This window comes from Heloderma suspectum, chromosome 4, assembly GCF_057233095.1.
Source record: "Heloderma suspectum isolate Gila_16-S chromosome 4, 16-S_ref, whole genome shotgun sequence".
Lineage (NCBI taxonomy): Eukaryota > Metazoa > Chordata > Lepidosauria > Squamata > Helodermatidae > Heloderma > Heloderma suspectum.
This window is the reverse complement of record NC_139461.1, coordinates 266,639,955-266,653,768: the sequence shown is the minus strand read 5'-3', so window position 1 is coordinate 266,653,768 and position 13,814 is coordinate 266,639,955. Positions and strand designations below refer to the sequence as shown.

The 13,814-nt window shown below is 44.2% G+C and overlaps 1 protein-coding gene across 2 annotated transcripts in view; it reads right to left on the bottom strand.

Annotated features, from left to right (window-relative positions):
* Positions 1-1,571: 1,571 nt before the first annotated feature.
* Positions 1,572-13,814, bottom strand: part of CEP250 (centrosomal protein 250) — a 51,739-nt gene continuing 39,496 nt past the window's right edge. For both annotated transcript variants that reach the window (XM_084853698.1, XM_084853697.1), the window contains exons 27-33: positions 12,279-12,433; positions 6,519-8,978; positions 6,010-6,138; positions 5,550-5,702; positions 4,277-4,384; positions 3,598-3,645; positions 1,572-2,564 (exon numbers count right to left, since the gene is read on the bottom strand). In XM_084853698.1, coding sequence (XP_084709824.1) covers positions 2,271-2,564; positions 3,598-3,645; positions 4,277-4,384; positions 5,550-5,702; positions 6,010-6,138; positions 6,519-8,978; positions 12,279-12,433 — 3,347 coding nt within the window. In that variant the 3' untranslated portion in view covers positions 1,572-2,270. The remainder of the gene's footprint in view (positions 2,565-3,597; positions 3,646-4,276; positions 4,385-5,549; positions 5,703-6,009; positions 6,139-6,518; positions 8,979-12,278; positions 12,434-13,814) is intronic.

Below are 13,814 nucleotides of genomic sequence, written 5' to 3'. Positions count from 1 at the left end.
CAAAGGCCTATCTAGTCCACCATTCTATTCCCACAGTGGCCAACTAGGTATCTTTGGAAAGACCACAAGCAGGAGAAAAGTCGGTCACCAGCAACTGGTATTGAGAGGCATACCGCCTGTGACACTGGATGCCATGGTGATGAAGCCACCATGACTAATAGCTATCGATAGCCTTATCCTTGGTGTACTCAGGTAGACTAAAGTTATTCAGGTTTCAGTGCTCTCTTCTACCATCTCTAGAAATTAGACTTCTGAGTAGGGAGCAGATACATTTGGATTGCAGTGCACACATATGTAAATGCACAGACATGCACACAAAGTTGTTTATTCGCTCAGTTGCTTCCGACTCCTCGTGACTTCATGGACCAGCCCATGCCAGAGCTTCCTGTCGGCCGTCACTACCCCCAGCTCCCTCAAGCCTGAGTCCGTCACCTCCAGAATATCATCCACCCATCTTGCCCTTGGTCGGCCCCTTTTCCTTTTGCCTTCCACTTTCCCTAGCATCAGCATCTTCTCCAGGGTGTCCTGTCTTCTCATTACTTGGCCAAAGTACTTCAGTTTTGCCTTTAATATCATTCCCTCAAGTGAGCAGTCTGGCTTTATTTCCTGGAGTATGGACTGGTTTGATCCTCTTGCAGTCCAAAGCACTCAGAATTTTCCTCCAGCACCACAGTGCAAAAGCATCTGTGTTCCTTCGCCTCCCTTATGGTCCAGCTCTCACAGCCATAGGTTACTACAGGGAATACCACTGCTTTAACTATGCAGACCTTTGTTGTCAGTGTGATGTCTCTGCTCTTCACTATTTTATCAAGATTTGTCATTGCTCTCCTCCCAAGAAGTAAACATCTTCTGATTTCCTGGCTGCAGTCAGCGTCTGCAGTAATCTTTGCACCTAGAAAGACAAAGTCTGTCACTGCCTCCATGTTTTCTCCCTCTATTTGCCAGTTATCAATCAAGCTGGTTGCCATAATCTTGGCTTTTTTGAGGTTTAACTGCAACCCAGCTTTTGCACTTTCTTCTTTCACCTTCGTCATGAGGCTCCTCAGCTCCTCCTCGCTTTCAGCCATCAAAGTGGTATCATCTGCATAGCTGAGATTGTTAATGTTTCTTCCAGTGATTTTAACTCCAGCCTTGGCTTCATCAAGCCCAGCACGTCGCATGATGTGTTCTGCGTACAGGTTGAATAGGTAGGGTGAGTGTATACAACCCCGCCGTATCCTTTCCCAATCTTAAACCAGTCCGTTGTTCCGTGGTCTGTTCTTACCGTTGTACACAGAGTACCTGTGCAGTACTCCCTTCCATCCCCTCCCCCATAACCAATTCAGATCACTTGGTAAGTTAACTATGTGCGACTTGCAGGGGTTGCATTGTGAGATTAAAGAAAACATTCTTGACAGAGTAGCCATCAGGATATGTGGGAAAATCTATTACAGAGAAGACATTGGGGTGGGGTTCTTTATTTTTGCCACATGAATTGAAATGTAAATGAACATGGAAAAGTAGAAGATCAAGAAAAATGGGCAAGTTTAATGTGGAAGGGTATGTGAGCAAAAAGGAGAAACTGAGAAGAGTTGAAACAAATATATTTATTATAAATATTAAGAAAACATTTTAGTACAAAAATATTTAAAAAATAATTTTGGAGATATTTTACAGTAAGTTGCTGGGCAGCAGTTTATAACGGGATGAGGCATCAAAACTGAAAGAGACATCTTGTTACCCAATACGAACATTAAGGAATTCACCTTACTCTTTCGGTTGGGACCCCTCCCTCCCGCATCATTCTGTCCTGAGTCTCTATGCAAAAAACTGGCTAGAAATATTTTCAGTGAGCTCCGTCTCTCCCAGGACTCAATTTCTGTAATGAACTTATATCTTCCCACCAGAAATTCAACAGTTATAAGCAATTCTCTTTTGCTTTGGTTCTCATGCCTTGGCTCAGAGTTCTGTTCTGTGACACAATACACATCTTCAGCCATTTAATATGTAGCCCAACAGCTGCTCTTGTTATTTCACAGCCTGTATTCACATGATGTTCATTGGATCTGAACAATGTGGAATTATGTTCCAAAGGATAAAAGTTGGCAGGATGGGTCTTAGAAGTCAAGGCCCAGCTGAGCAAGGGGAAGGCTCCAGCACACAAATCATTAAAAAGGACACTATTTGCAGTTCAATACGGTTGAAATTTACACTGACTGAAGAAGCTCCTGTTAGCTGCAGATTTAGTGGCCTGACCTCAGCAGTTTCTGGCTCCTGCTACCTCCTCCATGCTACCTTGAAGCCTTCTGCTGGATTGTTTTGGGTGTTGAGCTTACTGGGTGTTTTCCAGGCAAGAGGCCATCCCAGCCTACCACTGTCAATGCCAAGCTGTGGTTCAGGGTTTCATCGAGCTTCCGGGTCTCTGATTCCAGAATAGTAGCCTCAGGCTCCCTAGCCACAGCAGCTAAAGAATCTGAGAGCTCTTGATGTAAGCCTGAAAGCTCCCGGTTTGTCTTGGCACAGCAGTCAATATAATCCCGCTTCTGCTTCCATTCTAGTGTTAGCTGCTTTTGTAGAACAGAAACCTAAGGAGGGAAAAAATAACATCAAGAACTAGCATATCCCCCCCTCCCCCAAAGATCTTATTTTCTAGACTTCTGGATCTCAGCAAGGAACACCTTTGGACTCATACAAACTACATTCTCTATCTTCCAGGTTTATTATGTACCATTTCTAATGCTTTTCAAAGTTTGCACAGTAAGTTAGGGTGCAATCCTATGGGTGGTGCCCCCATTAGAAGGAAGCCTCTGAACTTGGAGGCTTCGGAGTATCCAGTGCTCTGCTGGACTGCTGCCAGCAATGTGGGAGGAGCAACGGAGGGAATTTTCACCTCTCCTCTTTCCTTTTGTTTCGTTTTCCACTATACAGGCCTCTGAGGAGTTGTGCTGCTAGGGGCGGTGGTGGGGCTGGAGAGGCCATAGGATCTTTCACATCCTGTCCTCTCCTCGGAACACCCCCTTTCTGACCTCTCCGAGGTCCTCTGAGGCCACTTTTGCAACCGCAGAAAGCAGGCACTGCAGTTCTTTCCAGGGCTGCTGCGAGGAAGTGTGGAGAGGGATCAGATTTTGGAATCCCCCTTCTGAGGCTGTAGCAGTGTTCTACGGCTTCAGGAAAAGGAATCTGAAAAATCCTATGGTCCTTGAGATGCTCTTCAAAGACCATAGGATTGCTCTCTCCTTGTATATAAACATTTTGCACACATATAGTAACATCCAAGAACAAAACTAGAGTGACATGCTCTACCATGAACTTAAAAATATAGGCGGGACAATAAGGTTTCAAAAGATTTTTTTAAAAGGCACACAACTCTCCCCTTTAAAGACTTCCCTGGAAGCTATTAATTGCAACATGCCTCAGGCTGCAATCCTATATACATTTACACGGCAGTAAGTCCCACTGAACTCCATGGGATTTACTTTCCAGGAGACATACATAGGATTGCACTGTCAGTGAACCTCTGCAGGAGGTCAGCCAGCATGGAGATGCACTTCTTCAGAGGTGGAGGAAGCAGCAGATAGTTCTAAGAGCTTCAGTGAGCTCCAGATGTGAACCACTCACCTGTTTTTGTAACTCTGCCAGCTGCTTATGGAGAATCTGGGTTTCTTCCTAGATAAGGTGGGGGGGAGGAAAGGAAAAGGACAAGATTCAATCACCCCTTATTTTCAAAAAGCTGACTACTTAAGAAGAGAAAAGCATCTGTATAACTTAATTGTTCTCCCATTTATTCAAGGACAACCCAAGACAGCAATTTGTGAACATCACTTAAATCCAATGTAGTAATATCAGCATGCTAATATCTAGAACAAGGGTGCAAAAAGTATGGGCTGCAAAGGACCCACCAGAACCCCCCTGCATTTGTCACCGCTGCCGAAGAAACTACAGGGGCACTGCCTGGTGTTTTCTGGGCCAAACACTCTCTCATGAAGTTTGGAGGTAAGAGAAAAGATTCCCCTGCGAGCACTAGTGCTAGCTATGAAAAGCCTGGGGTTCCCATAGCTAGCACTTGCGAGGGAATCTCTTGTTTATCTCTGATGAGAAACTGGAGCTACGAGAAGTGTTTCCCTTGCTAGAGCTAGTGCTAGCAAGAGAAATCCCAGGCTTGCACATGCACACATATGCAGCCCCCTGGCACTGCCCAATGTGGCCTTCAGGGCCAAAACGGTTGTGTACCCCAGATCTAGATGAAGAAATATTATGGATGTGTTCAAGTGATTTCAGAAAATGCAAGAATTCAGACCTTGGCAAAGGATGGAATCTTTTCTGGGCCAGAGTCAGCCTGGGAGTCTCCAAAACTCAGAGAAAAGTCTCCACGACTCCTTTTCAGTCTCCTCCGTTCACGTTCTACCTGCATTCAAGAGAAGAGTGGGGAAGAGGATACCAATAGGGCAGATGATAACAGTGGGGCTCAGGACAAAAGGAGAAAAGTAGAAGAATTGTCAGGATTGGGCCCAAGCTCCTGGTTTGGTTTTGGACTCTGAGTCAGATTCAGAGGCAGAGCTGGAAGCCCAGCCAAGACAGGGAGCAGAGGAGGAAATTCCTCAACACTACCCAGGAGTCATGGATGAATCTTCCCAGGGGCTTGCTGAACAGGAGGCTCAGGTTCAGAGACCATCATCCCCCCCTCTCCATGGGAACTCACCCTTTGTTGGGCATGGGGGAGCACCGGAACAAACAGACACCAGAGTTTGGTGCAGAGTTAAGTGGGCGGAGTTGAGAAGAGGTGGCAGGCAGTCCACCAGATTGACTGCCCATCAGAAGTTGAGTCAGGAGGACCCGCCCTCAGTAAAAGCCTGGGCATGGTGGGAAATCATCCATTTGAGTTAACAGGCAATGGTCTTGCTTTGTTTAGCTAATTCGGCATAATACTACAGCTGTGAAGAGGTGCTGTTAACTGAATAAAGCTTTTGTGGATTGCACAGTGAGTCTCTGTTGCCTCATTACTTAGTGGGAGGGCTTAGCAATCTGTGACAAGAACATTGCCAGCTGTGAAAGTGAACTACTCCAAGTACCACAGCAGAATAGGCTGAATGGGGCACTGGTGTCCTGGAAAGCACTGGATCTCTGAAGACAGGGAGTGTGGGAGAAAATTAAAAAAGGACCAGCCCATGAAATCAGTAAAGGCAGACTGGTTTGCACCAGAGGAATCAGGGAGCAGACACTGTTCTAGTGGGCCAGTTCACACAACTGAACAACCCAACAACAGGCCATGGGTTATTTGGGGGATGTTTCCCCCTCAAACAAGCCATGCCGCCCAGGTTCAGACGACATGACAAGCCATGTCCAGGCAGGTAATTAGGCTAATGGAGCCCAACATGCAACACCAATTTAAACAAGCTGCCTGGGAATTAAGTAAGCCACAGTGGCTTGTTTTGATCATGCGAACCGGGTCACTATCTATAAGGATGCACAACAAGTATAACAGGTATGTTCAGACTGCACTAAGGAATGGGGAAGGAAAGAAAATAATGCTGATTTTGTTGTTTGGATTTTTCCCTCAGAAGGAAACTCACCTGCTCGAGTGCATCTCTAAGCTGGGTATTGCGCTGCTCTAGACCATATTTATCATTCTCCAATCTGGCAACAGCTTGCTGCAAAAGCTGGAGGCGCCTGTACAAGCATCTCCTTTCAGCCAACCACATCAGCTCTCCCTCTTTTCTTGTAGCCTGCGTGATGCAGAAAACAGCGCTGGGTAAGCAGGGACCACAAAAAGGAAGAAACCAGAGGATGGAAGCAGCATATATAGACAGCCACCAGGAATAATGGAGATTTTGCTCCATGGGCAGTGCACTGCCCTTCCTTTTTCTGGAGAAGTTTCCCTCTTTCCTCTAGAGTTGCTGCTGGAAATGTGAGAACCAGGCAACTGGTCCCCTAAGCTAGACATTGGAAGACACACTCAAAAACTCCCCTTTCTACATCACAGATACCCAATGCTCTAGTCTAGTATCCTTCCTATCTGTTCCTTGATCTTACTTCTCCAGCCTCTTGATGCCATCTCTCTGGCATAGTATTTTCTCGGGGTAGCAGGCCCACTTCTCCTGCCAGAGCTTTAGTGCTACGTCTCTCTTCCTCCAGAGCTCTGAAAGCTGTATCCAGCTGTTCCTGTGGAACAAAAAGCAGTACTATTAGTCACATAAGTGCTGGAGTATTCCCCTAAACTCCACAGAGAGGTTATGACTATGGAGAGATTTATGCACGTGTGAATTAAGTGTAATGACAGTGTCAAGCTCACAGTCACTTACAGGTTTTTTTCCTTCCTGCTTCATCTTATTATTTATATCCTAGAATCCAGTTAAATCCCATTTTACACCAGTTTCACACTATGAAGTGGGATACTTCTGAAGTCAACAACAGGACAGGCATAGTCTTGCCATGACATAATAAAACCTTACCGCAGAAGTGCTTTCTACAGCATGCTGACTAATTCTGTCATATTGCAACAACTTGCCAGCTTTTTAAAACAGAAGCACCAAAGTGCTTACCTGAAGATGAAGCCTGTCCCTGTCCCTTTCCGAAACCATATTCTGTGCGATAGCCATTTCCTCCCGCAGGACCCTCAGGGCCTCTTCACTCTGGGCTAGAGACAGACCCAATTTCTGGGCTCTCTCTCTCCATTCTATCTCTCCACTCTCTGTCTGTTTCAAAACAGATGTCACATGATCCAATTCCTGTCTATTTACTCTGTTCTCATCTTCCAAGTGTTGAATTTTTTCTTTTTGCCATTCCAGCTGCTGGTCTTTTTCCTGAAGAGCCATGCTCTTGGCTGTCTTCTCTTCCTTCCACATGAGAAGTCTTTGTATATGGCTCTGTAAGTTGTCCTCTTCGCTATCTTGAAGTCTCAGAGGTGAGATGATTTCCTTCAGCTGTTCACTGTAGGTTAGCAATTCCTTCTCTTTGCCCCTGACTCTCTCTTCCAGCTGCTCAACTTTCTCTCTCTGCCATTCACCCTCCTCATCCTTTTTCTTCAGCACATATTGGAGATGCTGTATATTCTCCTGAAGTACCTTAATCTCATCTTCCATTTGCTTTTGCCCTCTCTCATATCGAGTTTTCATCTCTTTCTCCCTTTCTTTCTGCCCTTCTTCTAGAAATTCCTCTTTTTCTCTGGAAAGTTTTTCATCCTCTTTTATCTGCTCATGTTTGTGTTGGAGTTTCAGGAGATCTCTCTCACTCTCTTGTTCTCTCTTTTTAATTATCCCTTCCAAGTGGCTTGCCCGATTCTGGCATGTCTGTAATTCTGCCAGTGTGGCTTGCACTTTAGCCTGGTAAGTGCTAATTTGCTTTGCCTGCTTGAGAAGCTCTTCTTCCTTCTCTGTCATTAATTGGTTAATCCTAGCCAGATGCTGTTGTAGGCTTTCAACCCTATTCTGTTCCTGCTCCTTCTGTTGTGAGAGTTCCTTGATATGCCCTTGTAATGATTCTGTCTCCTTGTTTCTGTCTTCAAGAGAAGATCTGGTGAACTCCAGTTTCTCCAAGACAGATTTTGTCTCTGCTACTGCTTTTTTCTCTTGTTGCTGAAGTTGGCTGTTCTCCTCCTTTAATGACTCAAGTCGCCTCTCTCCATTTCTCAAAGCTTGTTTTGCTTCTTGAAGATTTGTTTGCATTTCTCTGAATAGTCTTTCTTTCTCTTCCTCATGTTCTTCTTTCTGCCTTTTCAGGAACTCCATTTCTTGCTCCGTCCCCCTTAATACCACTTTGAGCTGTTCCAGCATATCAAAAGTTGTTTCCTGTAGCTCTTGTTCCATATGCAGCTTTATTTGCTCTTTCTGAAACTCTGCACTACCATCTCTCTCCTTCAGAATTGCTGTGCTATACTGGACGTCTCCAAGTAGAGCTCTTATCTGTCTCTCCACTTCTTCTTCATGTTTTCTTTGGAACTCCAACTCTGTATTCTTTTCCTTCAAAGATTGCTGTGTTGTTGCTGTAAGTTCACGAAGAGCCTTTAGTTCCGTTTGCATTTCTCCTTCCATCTCTCTAACTTGCTGCTTTTGTGACTCAAGCTCTTGATCTCTCTGGGTCAGGATGAATGCCGTCTGTTTTAGTTGCTCATGAAGTTCAAGGAAATGCTCCTCCCTCTGAGCCTCACCCTGCTGGAAACTTGCTATCTGTTCCCTCTGGGATTCTACCTCCCTTTCTTTGTCCCGCAGAATGGCCTTCATGTGTTCTAGGCTTGTGTGAAGTGTCTTTTCACGTTTTTTCCCCTGTTCTTCCCGCTCTTGAAGTAGCTGCTTTTGGGATGTGAGTTCCCAATCTTTTTCACTCAGCTGTATTTTTAAGTCACCGAGATCTTTCAGCAAAGCCCCAATTTGTGATGACTCATGCTCTTCCAGAATCTGGATTTGTTCCTCCTTGATTCGAGTTTCCTTGACTTTTTCCTCTAGATTCACAGTCAAGCTTTCCATGATAGTTCTCTGGTTTTGCGTCACCTCCTCTAGTTTTTGGATCTTTTCTTGTTGAGATTTCATAGTTTGAAGCATCTCTTCTAGATCTAGATTCAGTCTCTCTAGAACAGCCTTTTTCATGTTATTTTCCTTTCTCAGTTCTTCTATCTGTCTTTTTTGAGATTCCGTTTCTTGACCTCGCTTTTCTAGTTCTTTAGTGAGATGTTCTACAGCAGCGTTTTGCACTTCTCTGTGCCTCTCCAGATCCCCAATTTGTTGTAGCTGGGATTTTATTTCTTCATCTCTCTTTCCTAGCGTAGTGGTTAGACAATTCAGGTTTTCTTGCAAAGCTCTTCCCAGGCCTGCTTCTTGCTGCAAAGTTTCTACTTCTTCATGTTTAATTCTGAGTGTTGAGAGAGTTGTTTGAAGCTCTTGCTCCAGGGACTGGTTCATCTTTTCCATGGCATTTGCTCGAATCTCAGAAGTTCTGACTGATTCCCGAAAAAGGTCTAGCTCCCATGCCATCTTTTCCTTAGCCATCTGTAGTGTGTCTCGTTCATTCTGAAAAACAAGAATAATTACTGAAAAATTTAGTCTCAGTAGTTGCCCCATGCAGAAGTGGACTGCAAGTGACTTTTAACCAGCTCCTGATCATAGAATCATAGAATAGTAGGGTTGGAAGGGGCCCACAAGGCCATGTTGTTCACCAAACTACCTCTATTTTTTCCTCATTAACTATTTGATATGTTATTAACAGGAAACAGAATTATTTCAAATATAAGCATTGTATAAAAACAAACTGGTCACCACTCTTTTTTAAACTAAAATGTCTGCAAAAGCAGTTTCACTCCCAAGCATAGACAAGTTATCTGGTCATAACTTCTGAAATTCTCACTAGAGGGCAGCGAATATTTGTTCTGAATGAAAATATTTGAATGAGGAGAACCTTTGAACCAGAACAGAGAAATAGATGGAACAAGCAATTCCATTTTATTACTCCTAAAAGTCTAATTATAAATCAGAATCTGAATAATAGAAGTCTCTGGCACTGTGATGCTTCTCTGAATTTGACTACTTTTGCCAATAACTTCTTCTTTGTACTCTTCAGCAGTAATTGTTATTGCCACACATTAATCACTTATCAAAACTTATCCAGTCTCCACAGTGCAAGCTGGAAGCATGAAATGAGCTGTAGAAGATAGGTACCACGTTAACCATAAGCAGAGGATACTGTGGCTAGAAAGGACATGGTTCTTGCAAAAGAAACTTAGAAGGAACGGAATTGATAGTGTGAAAGATGTATTTGCACACTCTGTACCTCATTTTAGGAAGCAAAATTCAAGGAGAGACCCTTTTTTCCAAGCTGGAAGACCTGTGAAATGTCAGGGCTTGCCTGGTCCTTGCAGGGCTAGTGGGTAAGCTGGGGAATTTGCAACCCCCATCATAGCCATGGACTTGCATGGGGTATGACATCCCACCAGATCTGGTTTACCTGCATACATTCACATCGTCCTGACATAAGTGGCAGGATCCTGCCTTGATGACCCTGAGACGGGCGCTAACCTTGGGCTGCATTCACACAAACAAGGGAAACCCATAATAATGACTCACTGCATAGAACAGTACATTCCCTACTTTTAATCTCCTCTAAGCTGCCAACTTTATTTATTTATTTATTACATTTATATCTCACCTTTCCTCCAAGGAGCTCAGTGTGGTGTACATGGTTCTTCCCCCCCGCTTCGCCTCTATTTTATTCTCACAACAACTCTATAATGTAGGCAAGGCTCAGAGCCAGTGACTGCCCCAAGAACACCTAGTGACCTTGTTGTCGGAGTGAGCTCGGGCGGTGAAGGTGCTGGACCAGTGCCCAGAGGCTGTAATGGGCTGGATGGATGAGGGCAAATAAACTGGAGCTGACAAGATGGAAGCTCTGTGGAATGGTGGTTCCCAAGGCCGGGAATTAGGTAAGTGACCTGTCCTGGATGGGGTTGCACTCCCCCTGAAGGAGCAGGTGCGTAGCTTGGGAGTACTCCTAGATCCATCCCTGCAACTGGAGCCCCAGGTGGACTCCGTGGCCTGGAGTACTTGGGGCCAGCTTCGGCTGATCTGTCAACTATGGCCTTTCCTGGACAGGGATAACCTAGCCACAGCAGTGCATGCATTGTTAACTTCCTGATTAGACTACTGCAATATACTTTACGTAGGGCTGCCCTTGAAGATGATTCGGAAATTGCAGCTAGTGCAAAATGCAGCAGCTAGACTGTTGACCAGAACATCCCATCAAGATCATATAACACCAGTTTTAAAGGAATTGCACTGGCTGCTAATACACTTTCGGTCAGAATTCAAGGTGCTGGTGATGACATTTAAAGCCCTAAGCAGCTTGGGACCTTGATATTTGAGGGAGTGTGTCTCCCTATATATGCCTGCCTGAGGATTGTTGGAGGAGCCCTCCTCCGTGTCCCACCAGTGCAAGACATATACTATGGTGGGACGTGGGAGAGGGCCTTCTCTGCTACGGCACCCCGGTTGTGGAATGCCCTCCCTTTGGAGGTCCGACTGGTACAGACATTGGTTTCGTTTCAGTGCCAAAACATGGCTTTTCACCAATTGAATTCCCTAAAGTTGCACACTGTTTTAACTGTTTTAGATTTTAATTGGTATTAGCTTGTTTAATGGTTTAATATGCTTTTAGCTGTTAAAATTACTTATTGTTTTAGACTCTTTAAATTGATTTTATCTGTATGCGGCCCTGAGATATTAACAATATAGAATGGGATACAAATGTTTTAAATAAAATAAAATAAATAGTGAGATTTATGGCAGAATGTAGTTCGAACCTGAACATCCCCAGCCCTACTCTGATGCCAACCCCTACGCTGCACTATCATAGCACCACTACTAGTTTATTGTGATAGTTTAGGGCGCAATCCTATCAAGTTTCCTGTCACCCTCTGAACTCAGAGTCTGACAGAAATCCTCTGCAAAACCGGAGCAGCACAGAGGCAATCTTCTCCCCCCATTCTGCCTTTGGCCGTTAAGCTAGGGCTCTGAGGACGGGGAGGGATGGAGGCTGGGGATAGCTTGTATTGCCACTTCCCCAGTCCCTTCCCCTCCCTGCCCACAGAACTGCCCCCTTTCCCTTCCCTCTGATGTCACCTTTGCGGTTCTCTCTGCACTAGCTGAGAGGGGATGGGGAAATTGAACCCCTGGTCCAAGGTTGGAGTGCTGTCTCCGACCTTGGACCCAGGGATCCGAAGTATCCTGTGGTGCCCCCAGACTCTGTCTAGGGGACATAGGATTGCTCTCTTATATGCTTTACTATTTTCTCACGTTTAATTGTATTTATTTTTCTTAATACTTTATTAGCTACCCTGGGAACATAAATTTATGCTGAAGGTGTGGGATATAAATTATGTTCTAATTATGTATTAATACGTGAAAAGGTCTGTGGTAGGGGTGTCCACCCTCAGGGCCACAAGTCACCCGCTCAATTGCCAATTGTTTAGTGGTTTCTTGGCTTTTGTACATTTCCCCCACCCCGGCCATGTTAAATTGTTGAAATGTCCGTCCTTAGTTACTGGCAGGAAGAGCTTTAAGCTAAAATATGCTGGTATTTTTGGCCCCGCTCACCACTTGAAATTGAATTCAGCCCTCTGGCTGAAAGATGTTTGGCACCCCTCCACTGTGGACCAAATAAACACTTTTTTTTAGTTTGGTAATTATGCAGATAAATAAATAAAATCCCTAATTAGATGCCATGTAACAACCAGGAGAGTAGTGCTCTCCATCAGATATTCTGTAGGGCCAATCCAAAATCTCGTTATTGGACTTCTACAAACCATCTGCTAGGCTCACCAAAACAGCCTTTCGTTGTTTCTCTGTACTCTCAAGAGTCTTCTCCAAAGTGGTCACCTTCCCACGTAAAGTCACATTCTCTTCTTTGAAGGCAATTACTTCTGCCTTCAAGGCAGACTCTAGGGAGCCTCGTTTGCCTTCTGCCACATTTTTTTCTGAAATGGAGAAAATATGAAAAGAAAGAGAAAACAGTGACTTTTTTTTCTTATAATGAGAAGGTAAAGTAGATACTTTCAAGTCCTTTGCAGGGAATTGGAAGCTTAAAGGCAGAGATTGGGTTAAATCTAAAAGGAGAAATGACAGCTAACAGGCAATTTATTGATAAGTTAATGTAAGATACAAGAGGTGAAGTGGTAACTAAGTGACTTCAAAGAGAACTGCTTTTCCAAAGAATTTAGTGAATCAGAATGCAAGAAATATTTCAGAACACAAGAATCCAGTTCTCAGCTCTCAACACTGTTGCAAGGGGGCGGGGGAGTTTATGCCACTGGGTCACCTCAGATACCATGTGAAACCATGGATTGAACTAACCATAGTTTAAATCCAAACCATGGTTTAAGCTTCCAAACAAAAAATCAGAAAAAAAAACATGATTAGAGCTGCCTGTCTGCTTTTGTTTTGAATCTGCACTGCACGCCTATCTCCATGTGCAGGAGCTTCCAGAGGGAAACCTATGGCTGTAATCAGAATGTCAAGATGTGCCAAACAATAGTTTTCAAACCTACTTTAAATTATATGGATACTGATTCTGCTTTGCCAGCTGATTATAAACTGTGGTTTGTCAATTCAGACATCACATCTGATGTCTGAATGATGCCATTCTACAAGGCAGCTAAAGCAACATGTGAGAGTAAATCATCGCAATCCCCTCCTCAAATAAGACGTCTACAGCTGCATATCACACCCATGCTGCTTTAAGATCAGTAAGCTTCTGACTCAACTTCTTCTATGGTGTACATGCCGCATTACAGAAAGAGACCGCATTGTCAGGATTCCTAGGGCTCAAACATACAAACTGTTTCCTGAACAGCTGCAGTGGTCATAGATACACCTTGCATCCTGTGCCTGCTCTTATGCCTCTTCTCCTAGAAGGTGCTCTGCTTAATCTTTAGAGATTATCAAGTATCGGATTCCTTGAGATTTGCCATACACCTGCCTTCTACTTGCAAAACTTGGCTTGTGTTTTTCATTTTTGCATCTTCTCCTACTCCAGCCTGGCTCTTGGCCCCAATTCTCTGTTGGGATCCAGTCTGCTGCGTGCATGTTTCTACACCCATCTTCTCTCCTGCATGTGTTTTCCTCCATATATGTTAGCACACATACCAAAGAGATATCACCAACACAGAAACAAATAAAGAATTTAACATGTGCAGGGGATTGATTTAGGGCACAATCCTATGCATGTTTAGACAAAAAGAAGTTCTTCAGTAGGACTTTTTTCTATCTAAACATGCATAGGTTTTCACCCTTATTAATCCAAATTAGAAAAAAACTCCATCCCAAAATCTCTTGTTCTTCACCGTTCTGGAATCTGTT